Genomic DNA, 23,722 nt, shown 5'->3' on the forward strand with positions numbered 1-23,722 from the left:
AACAATCTCCCACTTGTCCTAATGCCTCGGGAGACTAATGTACAATACAATATACAATAAACTAGGGCATACCCTAATATCATCTCCCACTTGCCCTAGACAAGGTGCCACATGTCCCGCAGACCCAGACTCTCCAGATGACCCTCAAACACTTTAGTCGTGAGAGCCTTTGTAAAGGGATCAACAATGTTGTGCTCTGACACGATCTTCATGACTATCACATCACCACAATGCAATCTCCTTGATCAGGTGATATTTTCGTTTATATGCTTACCCCGACGATGACTCTGAGGCTGCTACGAATTTGCCATATCCTTGCTGTTATCACAATATAGAGTGATAGGCAAATCTATATTTGAAACAACTTCCAAATTTGAAAGGAATTTCCTCACCCAAATAGCTTCCTTAGCAGCTTCACAAGCAGCTACGTATTTAGCTTCCATGGTGGAGTCTGTGATGCATCCTTGCTTGATGTTTCGTCATACTATAGCTCCTCCATTCAGAGTGAAAACTGACCCCGATGTCGATTTGCAAGAATCTCTATCGGTCTGAAAGTCAGAGTCTGTGTATCCTGTAAGGATCAGATTCTTATCTCCATACACGAGCATTTAGTTCCTCGTTCTCTGAAGATACTTGAGGATCGTCTTGACCTCTGTCCAGTGATCAAATCCTAGATTGGACTAATACCGACTAACAATCCCTACTGCATAACAAATGTTGGGTTTGGTACACAACATATACATTAAGCTTCCTACAACTAAAGCATAGGGAATCCGTCTCATCTCCTCAACCTCTTGAGGTGTCTTAGGACATTGATCCTTAGACAAAACGATTCTATGCCTGAAGGGTAACAAACCCCTCTTGAAATCCTGTATCCTATACCTGATCAACATTTGATCGATGTACGATGCCTGAGACAAGGCTAATCGTTTATTCTTACGATCTTGAATGATCTAGATCCTTAAAACATACTATGTCTCACCCAAATCTTTCATTTGAAACTGGGCAACTAGCCATTTCTTAATGTTAGTAAGATACCCTACATCATTTCCAATGAGTAGGATATCATCCACATACAGTACTAGGAAAGCTACTGAGCTGTTGATGATCTTCTTGTAGACACAAAGCTCATCAACATTCTGATCAAAGACAGACAACTTGACTGCAGTGTCAAATCTAATGTTCCATTATCTAGATGCTTGTTTTGGCCCATAAATGGACCTATTAAGCTTGCAAACTTTTTGCTTTTGATCTAGAATTATGAGCCCCTCTGGTTGAGTCATATAGATGGTCTTCTCAAGATTACCATTAGGAAAGGAAGTTTTGACGTCCTTTACCATATTTCATAATCATAAAATGTGGCTATTGACAGGAGATCCTGATAGACTTGAGTATGACAACAGGTGAGAAAGTTTCCTCATAGTCAACTCCCTCAACCTAGGTATAACCTTTTCCCACGAGTCGAGCCTTAAAGGTTTGCACCTTTCCAACTACACCCCTCTTTCGCTTATAGATCCACTTACACCCAATAGGTCTTACCCCATCAGGCGGATCAACAAGCTCTCAGATGTTATTGAAGTACAAAGACTCCATTTCCTGGTTCATGGCTTTAACCCATTCATATTTGTCAACATCCTCCATCTCTTTCTTAAAAGACAATGGATCCTCGACCCCATCATTCGAAATGATGTTTTGGGCTTCAGTCAAACACATGTAGCAATCTGGTGGGTTCATAACCCTTCCACTACATCGAGGCAGTCTCAACTCTTGAGCTGGTTGACTAGATGTTCTGACCTCAACAACTCTTGTTGATCTGTCGGCCTGTTCAACAACTCTCGTTGAACCCTCAGCAGTTTCAGTCTCATTAGAAATCTCATGCAAAATGAGCTTACTTTGTGGCTTATGATCTCTCATGTGGTCTTTTTCCAAGAAGATAGCATTTGTAGAAATAAACACTTTGTTGTCACTCAGATTATAGAAGTATCTACCTCTCGTTTCCTTGGAGTAGCCTACAAAGAGGCAAACCTTCGAATGCGGTTCCAACTTGTTTGGGTTAGTCACAAGCACATGTGTCGGACAACCCTAAATCTTAAAGTGGCATAAACTACTTTTATGACCTCTCCACAACTCAAAAGGTGTTTCATAAACATTTTTCGAGGGAACATTATTCAGGATATAATATACAATCTACACTATAAAATCCCAAAACGAGTCTGGAAGATGAGCATAACTCATCATAGACCGAACCATGCCAACAGGGTCTTGTTTCTCCTTTCTGATACATTATTCTGCTGAGGTGTACCAAGGGCCGAGAGTTGGGAAACAATCCCATGTTCTATTATATAGTTTTGGAATTGGAGATCCATATACTCTCCACCACGATTAGATCGTAGTGTTTTTATCTTCTTACCTAACAAGTTTTCAACTTCAACCTTATACTTCTTAAACTTGTCAAGGGCTTCAGACTTACGTTACATTAGGTAGAGATACCCGTATCGTGAATAATCATCTATGAAATGGATGAAATATTCATACCCACCATGAGCTCTAACATTCATCGGACCACAAAGGTTTGAATGTACAAGCTCTAAGGTTTCCTTGGCTCTGTAACCTTTTCCAGTAAAAGGTCATTTGAGCATCTTGCCTTCGAGGCATGATTCACATACTGGCAAGGAGTTTTCTTCTAAACTCTTTAGAAGTCCACTTTTCATCAACTTTTCAATCCTATTGAGGTTGATGTGACCTAACCATAGATGTCAAAGATGGGCATTTTTCTTAGGAGAAACCTTTGGTCTTTTAGCTGTTGTTGCCGTACTGAACATTTCAGTGTTAAACAAGGCTTTTATGACTAACAACCTTAATACATATAAGTTACTTTCCATTGAACCATAACCAATCCCCATTTCATTCTTGAAAATAAACACTTTATTCTTAGAAAAGAAGACGATATACCCTTGTTCAATGAGACAAGAAACCGAGATTAAGTTCCTTTTAATATAAGGAACTACAAAAATATTATCTAGTAACAGATAACGTTTCTTCTCAACAAATGACTTCAGCCTGCCTACAACAACAGATGACATAACCTCACCAGTATCGACTCGTAGAGTCATCGCTCCCTGTGGCAACATTTGCCAGGAACTAAATCATGTCCAATAGAGTTCTGTTTCTCCTTTCTGATACACTATTCTGCTGAGGTGTACCAGGGGCCAAGAATTGGGAAGCAATCCCATGTTCTATCATATAATTCTGGAATTTGAGGTCCATATACTTTTCACCACGATCAGATCGTAGTGTTTTTATCTTCTTACCTAACAATTTTTCAACTTCAGCTTTATACTCCTTGAACTTGTCAAGGGCTTCAGACTTACGTTGCATTAGGTAGAGATACCCGCATCTTGAATAATCATCTATGAAAGGGATGAAATATTCATACCCACCCTGAGCTCTAACATTCATCGGACCACAAAGGTCTAAATGTACAAGTTCCAAGGTTTCCTTAGCTCTGTAACATTTTCCAATAAAAGGTTGTTTGGTCATCTTGCCTTCGAGACATGATTCACATGCCGACAAGGAGTTTTCTTGTAAACGCTTTAGAAGTCCACTTTTCACCAACTTCTCAATCCTATTGAGGTTGATGTGACCTAACCATATATGCCAAAGATGGGCATTTTTCTTAGGAGAAACCTTTGGTATTTTAGCTGTTGTTGCCATACTTAACATTTCAGTGTTAAACAAAGCTTTTATGACTAACGGCCTTAATACATATAAGTTACTTTCCATTGAACCATAACCAATCTCTGTCCATTCTTGAAAATGAACACTTTATTCTCAGAAAAGAAGACAATATACCCTTGTTCAATGAGACAAGAAACCGAGATTAAGTTCCTCTTAATATGAGGAACTACGAAAACATTATCTAGTAACAGATAACGTTTCTTGTCAACAAATAACTTCAGCCTGCCTACATCAACAACTGACATAACCTCATCAGTATCGACTCGTAGAGTCATCGCTCCCTGTGGCAACATTTTCCAGGAACGAAATCCTTGGTAAGAGGAATTGACATGATTGGTAGCACCCGAATCTAAGATCCAAGTAGGATCATCATTCTCTACCAAACACATCTTCAAGACCAATAAATGAAATTTACTGTCTTTCCTCCTCTTTTGGAGAGTAGTGGGATCAGTGTCAGAACAACTGACGCTACTGGTTTCGTCATCCATCCCTTTGTGCTCGACAAGTAAGAACTGACGTTCAAACAAATCTTGCAATGAGTCCATGATCTTGTATGCAATGACCATGTTCTCAACCCTTTTGGCCAAAAAATCAGGTATGTTAGCCAAAATGTGAAGTCGGGCCAACGAATTAGCCTTCATCCACAACTCATATGCATTGTAGACACTTCACGGTGCATCAAGAGTCAAGACTTGAGGACATTCCTTAACCATGAAAAATTCGAGGTCATTTCCCATAAAATACGTTTCACACGATTCTTTCCACTGTATGTAATTGATCATATTAAAAGCACTAACCGGAAATACTAACGAGTTACTGAAAAGAAAAACACATTGACCTATATTAGGTTTTAAGCAAATACCCATTGTAAAACAAACAGCATCCAATAAGATCTTAGCAAAACAAATATGAACCCCGTGTGACATCTAGTTTCACAATGACACTTCAAAGGTTTAGGACAAAAGCCACCGAAGGGAGGTCAATTATCCCTCCTCTGAATTGAGAAGGTCTCAACCAGTCATTAATACCAGAACAACTTTTGCTCCTATAACGGCTAGCCATCATTGATTTGGTCAAGAGATCATTAACTTACTTAACAATCTTCCATAAGTGTGACCCACCATTTTAGGCCCTAGAGATCCGCCCCAAGTAGCCAATCTAAAGGGAAAAATCTGATTGGGGCAAAACCTAAAGCGACCCTATCCATTTATGGAGTTCACCTTGATCTTGACCAACTGCATAAAACCCATCCGAAGGGGGACGCTCCCAGAGTGCCAAGAGGGAGTACAGAATGATCTCACAGTGTGAACCAATGACAGAGACCATAGGACGTGTTGAGATACACCCTTCACCCACTTACTATAAATACTCTCTCCGTCCACCTTGATATTGACTCTGCAAACACCATCTGAAGAGGGACGCTCCCAGGGCACCACGAGGCCAAGCATGAATCTCACGATGTGGACAAACAGGGAGAAACGTGAGTGGAATCATAGACATATCGGATACATCTCTTCCTCCCACTGAGTAGTAACATAGGGTTTAGTTTACTTAGAAAAAACGCGGCTAAGGATTTTAACTCAGTGACTTTTAGGTCTGCCCAAGAGTAACTTTTACCTTGAATAGTTAAATAACTTTTGGTCATCATCCATTAAACTTTTTAACGAAGTCTTTAATCAATTATCACATGCGTGTAGAAAATCTATCTAATTCACCTTTTCAGGTAGGTTCCCAGATAGGGGTATTCCGTTTCCATCAGCTTAAGAACCTCAACCTAGACAGAACCCCCCATAGACAAAAGGTCCCTTAGGGATAGATTTAAAACAAATTTAATCTTTTATGCCAATCAATTTAATCCTATTAAACCAATTTTAAAATATTAATCTAGGTTACTAAACTCTTTAGAACCATTTGAACTTAGGTCTATCTCAATCCAATTTTAAAACATTTTTAAAAAACTTGAGTTCACCCTAAGTCTGCATGTAACTCTTCCTCATCGATTTTAATTCTAATTTCCTTTATAACACTTATAAACAGAAACAACCAAAACCACAATGCAAAGCTAAGACATGCAAGGCATTCATAACGATTACAAACAGCCTAAGTGTCATGCTCAATGCATTGTTCATTCATTGCCACTTCTTTTATATAACGCTTATATAAAAACAGCAACGAAAAAAGCACAACATGCTTCCATTCACCCTTAGACTATAACACTTATAATAAAAGGATGATGCATGATAATGTTCACTGCATGCAAAATATAACTCTTATATTTCATGATACAAGCACATGCTTCTATGTAAATTCTTTATGCTAGATTATAACATTTATAATATATGATGCATGAATAATTACACAATCTAAGGTGAGTTTTAAACTATATGTCAAACACTTTGCCATATAAACACCATATATCACATGTATAATAAAAAAATGTTGATGAACCGTGTAGAATTGCCTTAAAACCACAAAATAAAGCTAAGTATTACAAAAACAAGGAGTCTCCGGTTCAAACAGGCGAATCAGGTCTTGAACCGTCCAGGCGAAGCAACGCGTCTCCAACCATCGTGCACCAAACCTGGCTCTGATACCAATTGAAGAAAATCGAACACGAGGATTTCCATGAGCAGCGGAAGGATCTTTCCAAATTTCAAACTATATGAGCTTTACAATTACAATCACAAACGGAAACATATAGTTATATAAAATACAGAAATTATAGCATGCTTTACTATAGATCAAGGGAAAAATCGACAAACCTTTGTAGACTCATCTTCAAGTTCCTTGATCACGAACACTTGATCACAACAACACAACAACACACGAACGTTCATCCAACATGACCGCTACACTGCACGAACATCGCGCACTCGAACTAAGTGATCGCCAAGGTCACAAACACCCCGAATACTGCGAACAATCTCCACAAAACCTCGACAGTGTCGAGTTGAGTATGACACTACCAAGAAGGTTACCTTGGTATTCTCAGTGTGAGAATCCAGAGGGTGGGCTCTGTGTGGACTTGGTTTGAGGCAGAAAACCGGAGGAACTACAATCGTGTAAACGATTGAGCAAGTGGGAGATGGAATAACCTATCATATAGGTCGATGCCCAATCATTTTGGGAAATGCTATGTGATCGTCTAGTAAAAGCTATGCGGTTGTTTAGCTCATATAGTTACATCTAACTCCTTAAGTACCACTAAATCCTCTAATGAACATAAGTCATAGTCCTACTATGACTGAGTTCTCTCTTCCAAAGAGAAGCTGTGGCCACTATGTTCAAGCCTCGGAATCAGCCCGTAAGGGAGCAATCTATCTATTTACCTCTGCTTCGGGGAAGGAATGAATTCCATCTTGTGCAAGTGAGTTCCCAACTTTAGACAAGTCCCCAAAAAGGTAGGTATGTTGAGTTGGCAATCTGACCACTCTCATTCATACTAATCAAAGAACCGCCCTCAAAGGCAGGAGTTTCCAAAATACTCAGGATTGAGGTCATGCCACCTATGGTCATTTAGGTGAGATGTAAATCTCCTTTATCAACGGCGTTATATATGAAGTTTAGTCATATTGTGGTTCGGTCTTATACAAACTCTTTGTATAGGACACCCCCGCTCGCATGTCTCCATATGAATGGTCAGGATCTACCATCTGTAATAGTTTACAATACTTGCAAACCTCTATAAAGCGGGTCGTATCCGTAGTGTCAACAGGATCAGGTATCCTACCTTAACCCTTATACTACAGACCTATTTAGGTTATCACTTAAGGCATGATCCACTTGTATATCACATATACATGCTTAAGTTTACATAAGATAACCATGGAGCTTTGTTTATTGGATATAAGTAAATGCCAGAATGAAATAACAATTACTTTATTCATAAAACAATGTGTAAAATTACAAACAACGTGACTCCGGGAGAATTAGGACACCAATCCCAACATCTAATGCATGAATGATTAGGATCGGAAGCACAAGGATCATCTAAGCACTCAAATTCACTAATTTTGGCATAATATAAAACATGCTTTTGCAGAAAAATGGGTTTCAAGATATACCTCTTGTAGAACTTCTTCAAAGCACCTTCTCCAGCTGCAATCTTCTCCATATCTTGTTGCAGATCACCTCAAGATCTTTCTCACTATTCTCTTGGTGCTCTAGCTTGAGTTTTAGGACTCAAAACAAGCTTGAATCATGAGATGAAGGAGAAAAGCTCATTGTTGCAACCTTGTTGAAGAACCATTCTTCAAACCAGTTTTTCTCTTAAAAACTCTATGGATTGCATGCCCGATTTTCACTCCAATTTCTTCATTATATTGCAAATCAACATGCAAAGAGAAGAGTTGCATGAATTGCAGATCATGCTTGGAGAAGACAAAGACAAAAAATTGCTTCATGTGTGAGCTACTTAGGTGATGGATAATGGAAAAAATCCATTTTTCCGTTTTGTGTTTTAGTTTTCCAATTTTTCAATTTTATCTAAAAATCAAATTTTGATTTAAAAAATCTATTTGATTTTAAAAATGAAAAAAATAATTAATTTCATAAATTAATTATTAAATAAAACTTAATTAATTTAATAAAAAATATTAAATTATTTTAACACATATCCATCTTTATATATTTAAATCATATTTAAATATATAAATTCTCCTATTCCATTTAATTCTAAAATTAAACATATAATTACTAAATCCCTTAATTCTAATTTGAACATTTCAAATTAACTTATCATGCTATTCTAGAGCTAGTATGTTACGAGCTAGTAGGGGGACCTGCGGACCTACAGATCATGGACCCCAATGATCCGAGATTAATTGGCTAAACTCTCACTGTAGATATATTATGTCCACATGATTTAACCATAATCAACAAGTCAACCCTTCACAGGTTGTTTATAATAACGATTGGGTCAAATATCTGTTTACCCCCGAGATTACGTCTTATTCCTCAAGTCCCTACTGATCCTCTAATGAACAACTAGTTTGTGATCCAATCACCAAACCAAACTCTCTCAGCCTAGTGAGAGAGTGGGGCCCCTTATTCAAGACCTGGATTCAGTACTTGAGAGAACAACCTTTCTCCTATCCCTAAATTGGGTAGGCATGAACTCTGTCTTGCACCCTATGTCCCCAGCTATCTATCCGGTCTTACCCTTGAAATGGGAGTCTTATTGAGCCAACGCTGTTGAGCCAACCCTCAACTATGCAAATCTAAGAGCAATCCCGAATAAACAAGAGTTCATAGTTAACTCAGGATTAAGATCGAGTTACCTAGGTCATCTACGTGAAATAGTCAGTCTTAAATAGTAAATAGCGTTATAAAGTAAGAGTGACTTATTTCTTGGTCCTGATCTTATGCAAACTCATTGCATAGGATGCCCCCACTCCTCATGTCATAACACGTACGAATTAGGATCACATCGTATGTAGCACTTTACAAATCTTTGTAACAACTACAGAGTAGGCCGCTCTAATGGTGTTACCAGACTAAGGTACCTAACCTCATTCATGTATCATAGATCATTTTGACTATTTACTCGAACCCAATCCACTCTTATGTCTTCACATAAAGTATAAGTACTCATACAATAGTCATGGGTCTTAGTTTATTGGATTTAGACTTTCATACAATTTATGAGATCAATAACAAGTATATTGATTACAAAAAAATGTTTATCATTTTACAAACTACGAGTTTTTAGGACATAAAACCCAACATGTAACACCTACAAAGCGGGCCATACTCGTAGTGTCACAAGAATAAGGTACCTAACCTTATCCATCTACTACTGACTATTTAAGTTATCATTTAAACATGATCTGCCCGTATGTCTCTACATACATGTTTAAGTTACAAAGATAACCTCGGATGTTTGTTTATTAGTTTGTGATTAATGTAACTAAAATATTACATATTTTATAGACAAAGTGAATAAAATATCATATATTTTATTAATCACATAAAAAGTTTGTTCATACAATGTTTACAAACTGTAGGACCCTAAGAGATTTAGGGTATCAACCCTAACAGTTTAAGCTACAAAAATAACCTTGGATGTTAATTTATTGGTTTATGGGTTCACTGTTACTAAATGTAAAAAAAAAAAGAAAAAAAAAACTCATATTTTATTAAATAAACAAAATGTTTGTACAATACAATTACAAACTACATGACCCTATGAAATTTAGTGCATCAACCTCAACAATGATAACATGAAAAGCAACGGTACCGAGTACTTCAACTCACTTATTGTTGAAGCCAGGAAACTACCAATTATACCATTGCTTGAATTTGTCGGAGAGAATCTCGAGTAATGGTTCTTCAACGAAGAAACAAGTGGTCCGCCTACATGTCTCAATATTCGGACTATGTGAAAAAACATGTAGTTGATGAGTTCGAGAAAGATCAACGTACCAAATAAGCCCAATTGACTGTTATACATTCATCGTGGGGGATGGTCAATTGGACAAGATAGTCGACATTAACACGCGTCAATTCACATGCAAATCATTCGACTATTTGGAAATTCCTTGCTCTCATGCAATAGTTGCTGCAAGGTCAAGAAACATTAACCCATATACTCTTTGTAATAGAGCGTATAACGTGGAGTCCTGATCCTTGTTGGCTTTTGACCCTTAATCTCAAATTAATTAATTAATTAATATTTTGATGCTGACAAATCTGATTTTGTTTACTAACAATTTTATTATTTTGAATATTTTATAGCGTAGAGCTCGGAATAACGATTTCAATGCCTCTTGATTCACCCAAGGCGGAGTTCAAACAAAGAAAATATAGCAAAAAGAAGTGTAACGAAAAAATACCCGAGATGGTGACGTGTCGGCAAAATCATCAAATTGGACTAATCATAAAAAGTCACTTGGAGCAATGGAGGAGTGACACATGGTGTGTTTATTTTTAGATTGTTTTAAAAAAAGAGAAAATGATTTTTTTAAAAAAATATGAATTTAATATTATTTTATGTTTGTATCTAACGGTTAGTTTTTGACAAATGGTAGACTCTTGTTTTTTGTTGAATTTTAAAAGAAATTATTTTAAAATATATACTATTATATTATTTTTTTGTTTATGTCTAATAGCTAGTTGAGTTTAAATCTCAATTATTCAATTTTGTTTTACCAACATCCAATGACCCAAATTGAATTTGGTTTTCACCTACCCATCTCTTTTTAAACTCTTCGTATTCTCTAGGATTATTTCAACATTTTACAACTTTACAATCCTCAAAATTAGCAAAAAGGCCATCATTATTACTCCCTCTATAAGCTTCCAATTTTCTTCTTTCCATCTTATTGAGAGAAATTTCTATTGTATTGTGAGGATTAAAGTGTGTAAGCTCAAACTTGTATACTCACTCTTTCAAGAGAGTTTTATTGTTTGATTTAAAGCTTAAAAAATATTGTAATGGTTGGATCCTAACCTGTGGAAAGGATCGAACTTGCTCTTGAACCCATAAAAGGAGCATGGTAGCGGTTCGACGAAAAGAGTTAAAGAAGATTTTTTTAATCAAATCGCAAGAGGCATTAGGAAAAGTGGATGTAGGTCAAGTTTGACCGAACCACTATAAAAATTACGGTGGCTTCTTCTCCAACTCTTTACTTATTATTTCACATTTAATTTTAATTGCATGATTTTATTGGTTGAGATTGATTGAGTATATTGTCACATAATTTTTATCATGTTATTTAGCAAAAATTAGAGTTTTTATTAATTTAATTTAAGAATATCTAATTAGATCAATTTGAGCATACTTTAGGAAAAAGTTTAACTAAACTCTATTCAACCCACTCTAAAGTTGTCATACCATTCCAACAATCCTATCCTATGCAGAATCAATATTCCATGTTGGACATGTGTCTGAATGGAAAAAAGCTACCAGGGTACGTGATGTGTGTGATCCTACCATTGAAGATAGCAATATGTGTTAGTAGGCCACGTATAAATAGGATTCTATTTGCCGGAGAACACTGCCCAACCCAAAAGTGCAGTAGGTGTAGGCAGCCATGACACAATAGGTCAACATGCACCCAACCTTTAACTTATAATACAAATACTGACCAACAAGGATAGAGGTAATAATCGTAAAATAGTATATCCAAGTTTCTTTAAATTGTGCTTCTGTTTAAAATCGGGGTAGGGATTTGCAGGTTTGATCGGCTGGATTGGGCGTCCTTATCGTGATTGGAAGGTAAAGGGTTACCAATCGTTATTTGAATATATCTTATTGTATAGGGCTCAAAATCCCATTTGTGATATCTCTTTGAATTCGGGTCAACACTTTATAGGTTTTATTAGGCTAAGTGGAGTATTCCTATCGCGATCGGAAGAAGTGTCAGGTTTCAGCGGTGAACAAATTTAAACATTGAGCTGCATCGGAGAATCAAGACAGGGCTTCACTAAATGCGTCAGGCTCACGCAAATATTCCTATCGCGAGTGACGGTTGGTGGAAACATCCATCAAAATGTGAAGTTCGCGGTTGGAAGTGTCATCGGACTAGGAACGATTCACCGTCGGGTTGGGCATATCAGCCCGAACACGAGGTCATCTTCAATGCGGAAAAGGCATATGACATTAGTGGAAGGTTACAAAACATACTTTTGCAGGGGATGAGTTAAAAATCGAACATGCTATTGAAAAGAGGTCATCCATACGAAAAACCCTATCTATGGCGAACCTAAACCCTCAAAATAAAGGTGATGGAGTTGAATGATTTTCCTTACGCATCCTAGAGTTTAAACATGGGACTTAAAAAAAACGTTGAGAGGAGGATTATTAGCCCCCCAAAACCCATTAACTACAACGGTTACTTGAATTGAGCAAATGACTTTCACAAAAATCTGAATGGAAAACCATGTGGGGCAGAAACCATTTTTTGATTGGAGGAAGAATCACTCGAGATTTAAGAAGGAACAATGAAAATGACTCAGATTGGGGCTCAAAGCTAATGCTTTTATCAGAACCAAACAACATGACAATTTTAACAATAGAAGCAGGGTATTGGAACAATGATTTTGCAATCCCAAATACCACTGATTTCCCCCCTTCAAGTGACTTCCAAATCATAGAATGACAGAAGAGGTGAAAAGATAAAAAGGCTCCGTCTTTTCTCCTTCCTATGAAATCTCCATTAGAGGGGAGCTCATAAACCAGTGCAAAGCTTCAAAAAGCTGCTACTTTTTGGCCTGTATCCATAGAGAGAAGAAATGCACGTGATCCTGTAGCAGTGACGAACACCTTTTCGAGCTCTGTTTTTTGCTTGCATGGGGTTTATTTTTATTTACAAGAAGATAATTTTTTTGAGAGAAAAGAATTCTAAGATTGAAACAAGGGTAAACGCTGTCCTTAAAACCCTAATTGATTGCATTTTGGTTAAGTATTGGGTTGACAGAAAGAGAGGGGGAGGAAATGGAGAGAAGAGAGAGAATCGACAATCCTCATCAGCAGTTTTATTTATTTATTTATTTATTTTTAAAAGGACATGACAATATTGCCCTCTTATCTATGTGTGACTTGTCCATAAATAAATATTAATTAAATAAAGAGGCTAATTGCAACCATTTAAAAAATACAGGGGAATAATTGCTCAAATTTAAAGCTAATGAATGTGATTGTAACCCTCATAGTTCAGGGGTAGTTTGTGCAAATTTTCCTGAAAATAACCATGAATTTACTCGAAAACGAAGAAAATCTCAATTGAGAAAATTGAAGAAAATCTCATACGTAAAATTGGAAAAAAACTCATATTAATTGTAGAACTTTTGGATGGTACAGCCATCTATTTGAATACATTTCAAATATACTTACCGATACATTTTATATATTGGTTAGGATACTTGTAAACATATAATACAATGTTCTAATAAATATTTAAAAATAACCATGAATAACAGGGAAGGAGAATGAAAAGGGGAAATTTAGAGAAGTGGGTTGGAGAGAATGTGAGAAATTTGATGGATAAAAGGATGAATAAGAAGATGGGGATGAGAACCAAGAATGGAGAAGGAAGAGGGATAAGCCCTCATGCATGGATACACAAAAATCTAGGCTACTCATGGATGAGAAAGATATACAAATCTCTAGACTAAATTTTTTAATTTAATTTTATTTTATAAAAATAGTAGATGAAGGTTTAATAATAAATAACCATCGATATTAGTGAAAATGAAAATGGAGAGACCAGTAAGTTTTTTTTTTTTTTTTTAATTTTTTTAAAAATAAAATGTTGAAGACGATAGTATGAATTTATTCTTCAACGTTGTGTTATAATTGAAGCTTGATTTTATTTGAGATGAACTTCTCTAAATGAGGGATTCTTTAGATTGATTTTGTAAGTGCTAAAAAACGCCTTTTTTACACTTGAAAACACTCACATTGAAAGTCAATTCAACAGGCGTTAGAGATAGTTTGCTTTCTTGGTCTCTCTCAGATTGGAACTTGAGCTCACAATTTCTATGATATGCTTTTAGGTCGCTTTTGCAGGGATGGCAGATAATTGATGCTGAATAAACTATTGTTATGACGTGTGCAATGCTTATTATTGTTATTATTATTTCTTTAATTCATTCGATAGTTTGAGATGGAGATTCAAACTTCTGAAATCAAATCATTCTTCTATAAAATCTCTTCAAAGTGTTGAAATAGATTGTCATTGCTATGCTTATTTGATAATTTTTGGTGAAGTGACAAATAACATAATTTTTTTGTTCTTTTTCTTTTTTCAATTTTTAGGACTTCAATAATTGTTGGAGTGAGGATTGAATCGTTGACCTATATAATGGTAGTTCGTGTCTTATCTATTGAACTATGGGTCAAATTAATGGTATTTCAATTGTGTTAATTTCTCTATATATGAATTTCATAAATTATACTCATAGAATCTCGAGCTGGATAGTAAGGACACATTTAGATTTACTTGAGAAATAAATGTTTTTCAAAAGATATTTTTTATTTAAACACATTTGATAAAAACTGATTAAAATACACTTGAAAAGTTATTTTGAGTGATTGTTAAATACTTCAACTCCTTCCAAAATGATTTATTTTTTAAAATTAGACACTTGAAAATGTATTCCAAACTTACTCTAAATTACTTCTATAGTTCATTTTAAAATGAATAAGTACCTCTATAATACATTTAAGCACAAATAATCATAATGTTGTTTTTCTTTTTTCTTTTGAAAGATAAATGTTCCTTAGTTTTAATAACTATATAAACAAGAACATTAACAATTTTATAAGTGAGTAAATTACTAATTGTTCTATCAAAATAATTTTGAGAGTATAACACGAATATAGTTCAACTGACATAAATTTAAATGATCAATCTCGAGATTGAAAAAATTTGGATCAAGAATTGAAATTGAACTTCCAAGATAGAGGATTCGAAATTTCTAACCTATAAGAAAGGTTACTAATACTCTAAATGTAAGTTTTGTTTGAATTCTAAATAGTATTGATGCATACAAGCCAAAATTTGCATGAACTTCACCTTATATTATCTTTATCCTTGTTTTTCTTCTCTTTGATTGTAGCTTGCTTTGGCTTCCTTAAGGATTAACTCCAACATCTTCTCATACACAGCAATGGCAGATTCCAGCATCTCAATGGCTCTCCTCACGTCGCTTCCGGCCGCCGCCACCGCCTCTTGCATATCAACTGTTTGATTTATTGACAACCCCAACATCTTAATGGGTAATCTAAAGCTCTCACTTATTTCCATTGCTCTTCCATGGCTGCCTGTACTCTGTTCTTTTCCATGGCTTTTTTCTGTGGCCATTACCAAATCGCTTATGCTTCCCATCTCATTTTCAAGGGCCATTATGACCTGCCCTTTCTTCACTTCCCAAACCCAGATGCTCCCATCTTCTGCTGCAGATATTAAGTGCTTTCCTTCGTTGATTATGACTATAGAGATAACTGCAGCCTCGTGCTTCGGCGACCATGGAATTAGTTCATAGCTTGTGCCTGTAAGGTGTTTGTTTTTACGCCTCAATGGGCGCTTATACCCCAAGTCGTTGGAGATTGGTGGAATTGGTTCATAGTCTGTGCCCATAAGGTGTTTGTTGTTATGTCTCAACGAGGCCTTGTACACCAAGCCATCAGATCCTGCAGCGAAAAACTCTGTCTCTGTTGGTTCTAAGACCACACTGAAAATGGCACAAGGGAACACCACAGTGTGCAAGATTGTTCCTGAGAGCAAGCTCCAGAATTTGCATCTGCCATCCAATGAGCAGGAGACTATTTGGGAACTGGATATGCCCATGCCAGAGTAAATAGAAGTCACTGAATCAGTATGTGCTAAAAACTGATGCAGAATGTGCGTGGTTGCATTTTCTTGTGGTTTGGCTTGTACAAGTTGAAAGATTGGGATGACAACGATTGTGCCATCATCCCCACCTGAAATGAGAAGTGACCCATCAGCACTAAGCTTAAGGCAAGAGACTGGTTTTTTGTGTGCAGGTAGAGAGTTGAGAACATCCCCTGATGGAAGAGAGAGAGTATGTATGTAGCCTGAAAGGCCACCAGCAAACAGATAAAAACCATCAGTAGTGGCTGTGAGAGGGGCAACGGGTTCAGGGACAGTGAGGCTTTGGAAGGCAGATGAAGTCCACCAATTATAAATGTGGATCGAACCCAAAGCAGTGACCGGGCTGATGTGGGAGACGGCTATGAAACTTTTCCCGGCTCGAGTGATGCCACGACGAGGCGAACAGCTGCTGCTGAAGCTGGCTAGAGGGGTGCCTGTGGAGGCATCATAGGCAACAATGGGGCCATCAGGAGAGCTGGCAAGGACAACTTCTTGTTGAGAAAATGGCATAGTCATGCGAAAGGTATGAAAGTGAAGAATTTGATAAAGTAGGAGGCTGCAAGTTTTAATGGTTATGGGCGTTGAAAACTATGCATTTATCTTAATAAGTGGAATCCAACTATGGCAAGATTTGCTCAAAATTCATTGGTATTGGTTTGGTAATTTTGGCTTTATTCTATCCTTTGTATCCGTTTGTTTCCTGCAGTTATGATGAAAACGGTTTAATTCGTACTTTATTCTCTCCTCTTTTTCTGTTGGGAAAAGAAAACTATAAACAACCCCTTCTGCATTACATCACCGATGAAATTCGAATCTTCATTTTCGAAGCTCGTCGAGTAAAAAAAACAAAAACAATAAATTACTTAAAACTATTAAATACTATGACCTAATAGTTGTAAATATATATTTAAAGGCACTTCCATCGATCAAGTTATTTTTAACATATATCAGTTGATAGAGTTTGTCATTAAAATTAATCGTCAGAGATGATCGTCAAAGTTGGTCGCCGTAGGTAATCAATTGGAGCAAGTCGTCAAAGCTGAGCATCGAGGATGATCATTGTAGTTGATCGTACGAGGTAATCAATGGTCTTCATTGGAGTTGGTTGCCATAGTGATTGCCAGAAGGGGTTGTTGGAGTTGGTTGGCAAAGGTAGTTGTCAGATTAGGAATTTGCAAATCTAACACCAATATTTTTTTTTGAAAATTTGAAAATAACTACTTGACTTCTTTTTTAGTACAATTGGATGTGGGGATTAAAACTACATATCTTAGGGTTACTAATGCATATGTCAATTGAGTTCTGTATTTTCCACTTTTAGGAATCTGTCAATCCACACCAATATTTTTTGAAAAATTTGAAAACAATAATTAATTAATTTTTTTTAAGTATAATTAGAGGTAGGGGATTAAAACTATATATCTCAGGATTATTAATGTATTCATATGCCAAGAGTTATGTTCGATTGAGCATAACTACTTGAAACTTTATTGAAGATAATATTTTTTTTTGAATGAATTTGAAAATTAAAAACATATTTTTTTATTAATCAAAATCGGTTTAATATTCTTTTTTATTATATATAGATTGTTTTGGTCTTTCTGTTAATTTGGTGAGAGAGTCGTAGGGTGGAGAGAGAGAAGTGGGAGAGGAGATGAATCTCTAAAAGCTTATGAGGTATTTGTTTCAAGAATTAGACTTGGGATGAGTTAGCCATCCCAAACCTAATCCTTATTTGGAGCAAGAGTTTAGGAAGTAGACTTTCTACAATTTTTTCCATGGAATTTAATAGTAAATATTATTTAAATACATGAGTTACACTTTTTCTTTCTTTTTCTAATTTAATTTAGAAAGTTTATCAGCCAATTTCCAAACACCACCTCTAGTGACCGCCGTTGGTCAACTCTGATGATCGCCGCCGGCCAACCTTCAGTCGCCACTTCCAGCGACTCTGCCAGCAAACTTTCGGCAACCGACTTTGGTCAAACTTCGGTCGCTACCTACCAACTTTGAAAAACATTAATAAAAACACTTTTATATATAACAAACCAAACAAACTTATATATAAAAAATACTTCTAAGAAAGAATTGTCAAATACATGTGTTTTTATTTTTAATTTTTTTTTTTAATAAAAAATGTTAAAATAAAATTGATTTTTTTAAAAACAGTTTTTCTAAGTCATTCCAAACAGGCTCTTAGTTTAATTACAATAATTCTTTTTTTTTTAAATACACATTTTCCTTCTTCTAATTATTTTTTTTCATTGGGGGTTTTTTCTTTTTTTAATTATTATTATTTATTAGATTAATTCTCCTTCTTCTAATTCTTTTTTCATGTGGGGTTTTTTCCTTTTTAATCATTATTATTTATTAGATTATCCTTTTTAATTATCTTTCTTTCCTTCTTTGTTTATATATTTTCTTTATTTTTCAAGATTTCATTTATTTTCTTATATTTCTCCTATATGTTAATCGATCACTATGATACATCCCTTACATGCTTCTATTTATATTATTATTATATAGACACCTTTCATATATATATATATATAAATTAGATAGTATAGAGGGCTAAAAAGTAAATTGGACTAGATTATTGGGTAAAATAATAACCCATTAGACTGCATTTGTACTTAAGTTAATATATTTATTTAGGTTATATGTGTAAAAACAACCGTGATTTAAATTAGCTAAAGTGAAAAAAGTCTAAATGAAATTTTATTTCAAAACCTAGTAAAATCAAAATATCAAATTATTAAAATAATAAATTAAATAAAATTATAATTTTAGTCAAAACTCTATTTCAAAATTAAAAAAAAAAAACAAATATTCTTCTAATTGTTTTAGTTATTTTAAACTTAACTATATTAAAATAATTAAGATGACAAATTTAATTTAATCTAAAATCTAACTACTGATTAAATACAAGAAAATATTTCACAAACTCAAGATTTTTAAACTAAAACTTCATGCACCCTAAACACAATTTTCTTAAACTCAATCTACCTAAACATTTTCTTAAATTCAGGTTACCTAACTCTCTTAGCCTGACTTAGCATTCCAAACTTACGTGTCAAAAAACTTCCTTAAATTTCACTGAAGTGAAGGTAAAAGTTATACCTCATCTACATTCATCTAGCCTTCTCGCTTCATCTAATCCATTTCCATCGATCCCTTCTTTTGGAAAGCTATGGAGGATTATTTTAGGTCATCCATGTGAACAGTAGAAATAATTTCATAACTGATTTGGAAAATTTTGTAATTGATTTATTGTTTCTTTTGAAGATTATTGTTTCTGAAAAAATGAATAGAACAAAACACTCAAACCACCAAAAATATATGACTCTTAATTCGTTACCAGATTAATTGTGTTTAATAATGCTCACGAACTCAATAGAGTTCACAACTCCACTCTTCCAACTCTAATTCTAGTTCCTTGGACCAAATATTCCGAATACCTCAATACCTTGCATCTAAAATTAGTGGTGTTCCCAAATGAATCAACTGCTGGAACTTGTTATCAATCACTTCGCTCTATACTTCAAAGAAACAACAATAAATATGAAAAGGAAGTGCAACTTTTCCATCACCTACAAATATATTTATGTATGATTTGATTCTTACATTAAAAGAAGGGTCATTTAGCTACAAAGTGATACTAGAGGTTAAAAATTGAGAATTTACAGTCCCCACCTTAGAATCCACAAATAGCTCACTGCTGTTAAATCCCAGTGGCCATTCTTAAAGCAATAATTGAGTTGTCACGATTCCGAGGGTACGACTGGTGTTCTCATCCACCCATTGCAGTTTCATATAATTTTTCTGTCAAGAGAACATCAACTGAACTCTTGAAGGTGAAAGAATTCCATCCGTTTATGAATGTCAATGACCAAGTATGAGTTGCTGCATCAAGACAGCTAAAATGCTGCCCATGGATATGTTGATGACATTAACAACATCATTATTGAGCTGCACACAGAATACGTATGAGTCAGAACAGTAGTCTTCCAGATCCGGGCAGATCGAAGAAGTAAGATGTGAGAGTCCTAATTAGAGAGATAGTAGGATTATTAGTAGAATATTAGTGCGGTTATTAGAAAAGGTAGATTAGTAAATAGCTAGTAAATTTGTTAGGGCTTTTAGTTATAAATAAAGGGAATGGGGTTGGGAGGAAGGTGTTAAGAATTTTATGGAATTTCCTTTGGGAAATTTGGGAGAGCCTTCTCGAAAGTCTACGTTATCTTGTAACTTTTATTATGATATTTCATCATACTTTTATATATTTTCATGTTTGAGTGTTCTTTGGTTTTCTTTTTGTTCTCGAATGTTTCCTTGTTAGGACATATCGTAGCATTAAACCATATCATAATAGGGAGAGGAAAGAGATTCATCACTGATTAAAGAAAAAATAGCCTTTTCCAAATCGATGGGTCAGTGCATTGACTATTGTTGATCTAGGTGGTTTTTCAACTCATTTCAGAATGCTTTTTATCTACCTAATAATTTTCCAGTTGCTTTAAGATTTAAATCATCAAGGCCTTCGGCCAAACTGTGTTCAGACTTGAACCCAACATTCGTGGTGACTATGCTGACAATTACGAGAGCAGCCAATAATGGTAGAAGAGTTTAACTCATAAACAAACAACATAATCAAATTAGAGCAATCAGTGAGATCACAAACTTCAGTTACTTACCCACTGAAATCCCTCCTTCTCTTGAAGTACAGCACCGATGATGCTTTCACCAAGATTAGCTATCTGTGAGGCTATAACACATACAATAACTTCAGGTGCAGTTACCTGCATCAACAACAAAAGAGAAATCGAATTGTATCTCCGAGAAACAAGAACAAGTGTAATTTTATAAAAACATAATGGAGGGAGGGCCTCATTAGAATTTTGAAAGGCACCTTTAATTAGCCAGTAGAGTTCTTAAAATATGGAAAACACATTCAAATACACAGGTTCGATAAGATTTCTAGCCATGCTTAAGTTAAGCTCTTTAATGAGGTTGGATGAGGAGAAAATATGGAGCCATGGAGGTGCATCAACTTGTTATATATATATATATATATATATATATATCCTACTTTAGTACAATCTGCTTCATTTTTTATATGATAATAAAATCATGTCTCTATGTGCATAACAAGTAGGAATTTAGTACTTTGGAAAGAAAGCATTTGGTAGTATGTCTCAGGAAAAAATAAACAAAAGGAGCAGAAACACAAAGGATGATTAGGAAATTTCAGGCATGACTAGTCTATGAAAAAGATCACAGAAAGAAAAAAGGGAACAAAAAATTATTAATAGAAACTAGAAACACAACCAATACCAAATGAGCAGGGAAGGATTACGACATGACACAATATTCCTTAAAAGATAAAGCTACAGCATAGGAGTAGAACAATAAAAAATAATTACATCACCCAAAAGACAGGCAACAAATGCAAGAGCAATTGCTGCTAAGAGTCCAGCAAAGGTTCCCTCGAGACTGACAGCCCCTTCGGTTCCCCGAGGAACTACTTTAAAAGTTGTTACCAGGTACCTGATTATAAATGAAGCATTAGTGCAACATATTGCATGTTCTCCAAGAAGAAATCAATGAAACAGAAGAAAGAAAACCCCCCTCATATAACTAGATTTGAAAAAGTTCAAATAGATTTTAGATTCTCGTTTCAACGTATAAAATACAGTTCATTAGAAATATAAAGAAGACTAAGAAAATTCTCCTGAATACTACAAACTCAAGAAAAATGATAATTAGTAGAAGAAAAAGAGAGAAAATGAGGGGAAGAAAAAGGAAAATAACATCAAAATGGTATTAAGATTTCAAAGAACAAAAGATGAGACTACTGAAACTCCACAAGATTGAAAGTTTAAGAGAAAATGTATTACTTACGTTATCCTACCATATGCCTTCCCTATTTCACTTGAGACAGTATCACTCAATTTAGTACAGAAACTGGCAACAAAACCAAGTCGCCAGAGTTGAGCAAATGCTTCTCCCCCAACTTTATTTATCATAAGCAGAGCACAAACACAACCAGCAGCACTGGATCCTACAACACTACCAGGTCCTCTTCTCCCTTTTCTCTTTTCAGCCACCCCCTGGGCCTCCTTTTGGGCCATCTTGACCTTTGTTGCAGCCGTTCCCTAAGAAACAAAATTCAGCATTTGGCAGGAGGATTATTACTATTGCTGAAAGAGACAGTTCTGTAGCTCCCAGTCGCCAAAGCAGATGTAAAGAATAGGGGAGAAAATGTACTATAATACTTGTATTGGAATAAAGACTTCATCAAACACAGAGCAAACAGGATTAAGAAAATTTTAAGAATTCATCTCAGTTTCAAGTGTGGGTATATCATGGTTTGAGACAAGCCCTTTGAGGAAGATGAAAATTTTATGAGAAATAGAAGCGATTATAGTACTACAATTAACAAGCAACCTCATAAGCTCTGCTTCTGATATGAAGATTCAAATACCAGTACTTTGAGAATCAATTCACGGCTGCAAAGATTCCAAGTATTCCATTACAATAATCTGAAGCAATTCTGAAAGAGTGAACATCCAACCCAACTTTCTGAGTTTGAACTATTTGTTAACAAATTGATCATCTAACAGAAGGGTGAAAACACACTAGAATTATTCAATCACAGAAAAACAGACAAACTAATCCAAACCACTAATCATTCCAATGCCAGAACACAAACATCAAAATCAATAAAACAACCAATTCAATCCAAGAAAATGCTAAAGAACGAAACTGCACCATTCAATCACTCAACCGACCAATCAAACACAAAACTTAAACGGAATTACAGAAGGAGGGGACATAGACGAACAATAACGAAGTAGGTAGCAACAAGAAGGAAACCAGAGGGCCCAAAAGCACGCCATGTGAGAGTACCAAGCAAGAAAGCAGAAGCAATGCCAGAAAGAGACAAGCCCGAGACGAGAATCGGGGAACCCACGACGAAAATGAGGAGGTTGCTGAGTAGGGCCGACTGCCAAGTGGGGGGATTGGATTGAACGAGATTGACAGCACCCGATACAAGGGTCTGAAAACTCTCGGCTCGGACCACCATCTTGGCGGAACGATTAGGGTTGGATTTGGGAATTAGGGCTTTAAGAGAAAGGGGAAATTGATGGCGTTTGGAAGAGGGAATGGGAGAAAGAGGAAGGGGAAAAGGGAAAGTTGAGGACATCAATGCCATGGTCCTTAAATACCCAAGAATCTGAGGATGAAATGTGGTGGAGTATTGGTCAAGTAAGTAAGTAACTAAGAAGAAGAAGAAGAAGAAAAATATTTGATTTTATGGGTCAATGAGGAACTGTTTCTGTTCTGCTTGCTTCTTCTTCTCCACTCCATTGTTGAGACAAGGTCAAACCTCGAGAGTGAAAGTAAAATCACTTTTAAAATATTCGTTTTCTTCATCAAACAGAAAACAAAAAAGTCAAAATAGGGTGTATTTGGGCCACCAATATCCTATACCTCTTCTTGCTCTAATAAATACTAATTTGTATTTCTCAATTATATCAACACTATTTTAAAATCCTCATTTGCAGTTAGATTTATTATTTGCTACCATTTTTACTATTTTACATTTATCATTTTTTTTATTCTTTGCTACATTATATATTATT

At 35.5% G+C, this 23,722-nt stretch overlaps 2 protein-coding genes across 2 annotated transcripts; both read right to left on the reverse strand.

Moving 5' to 3' along the window:
* Positions 1-15,061: 15,061 nt before the first annotated feature.
* LOC120079517 (protein ROOT INITIATION DEFECTIVE 3-like) lies at positions 15,062-16,804 on the reverse strand. The gene has a single exon (XM_039033729.2). The coding sequence runs from the start codon at positions 16,590-16,592 to the stop codon at positions 15,270-15,272; it is 1,323 nt and encodes a 440-aa protein (XP_038889657.2). The 5' UTR covers positions 16,593-16,804; the 3' UTR covers positions 15,062-15,269.
* A 2,832-nt stretch (positions 16,805-19,636) lies between these two features.
* LOC120069136 (integral membrane protein (Protein of unknown function DUF92, transmembrane)) lies at positions 19,637-23,502 on the reverse strand. Its single transcript, XM_039020822.2, has 5 exons — positions 22,921-23,502; positions 21,978-22,231; positions 21,500-21,623; positions 20,771-20,875; positions 19,637-20,045 (listed from the first exon to the last, which is right to left on the reverse strand). Exons 1-5 carry the CDS (start codon positions 23,290-23,292, stop codon positions 19,959-19,961), a joined length of 942 nt encoding a protein of 313 aa, XP_038876750.1. The 5' UTR covers positions 23,293-23,502; the 3' UTR covers positions 19,637-19,958.
* Positions 23,503-23,722: the final 220 nt, after the last annotated feature.

This window comes from Benincasa hispida, chromosome 1 (genome assembly GCF_027475165.1).
Source record: "Benincasa hispida cultivar pf3 chromosome 1, pf3_genome.v1.1, whole genome shotgun sequence".
Taxonomy (NCBI): Eukaryota; Viridiplantae; Streptophyta; class Magnoliopsida; order Cucurbitales; family Cucurbitaceae; genus Benincasa; species Benincasa hispida.

What these genes read in the sequence shown, in the direction of transcription:
- LOC120079517 (XM_039033729.2), bottom strand. Translation starts at nt 16,592, where the DNA reads ATGACTATGCCATTTTCTCAACAAGAAGTTGTCCTTGCCAGCTCTCCT.
- LOC120069136 (XM_039020822.2), bottom strand. Translation starts at nt 23,292, where the DNA reads ATGGCATTGATGTCCTCAACTTTCCCTTTTCCCCTTCCTCTTTCTCCC. An exon ending in AAGGCATATGGTAGGATAAC is followed by an intron (nt 21,624 to 21,977) that starts GTAAGTAATACA and finishes ATTTATAATCAG; the next exon opens with GTACCTGGTAACAACTTTTA. An exon ending in TTGCCTGTCTTTTGGGTGAT is followed by an intron (nt 20,876 to 21,499) that starts GTAATTATTTTT and finishes TTGTTGATGCAG; the next exon opens with GTAACTGCACCTGAAGTTAT.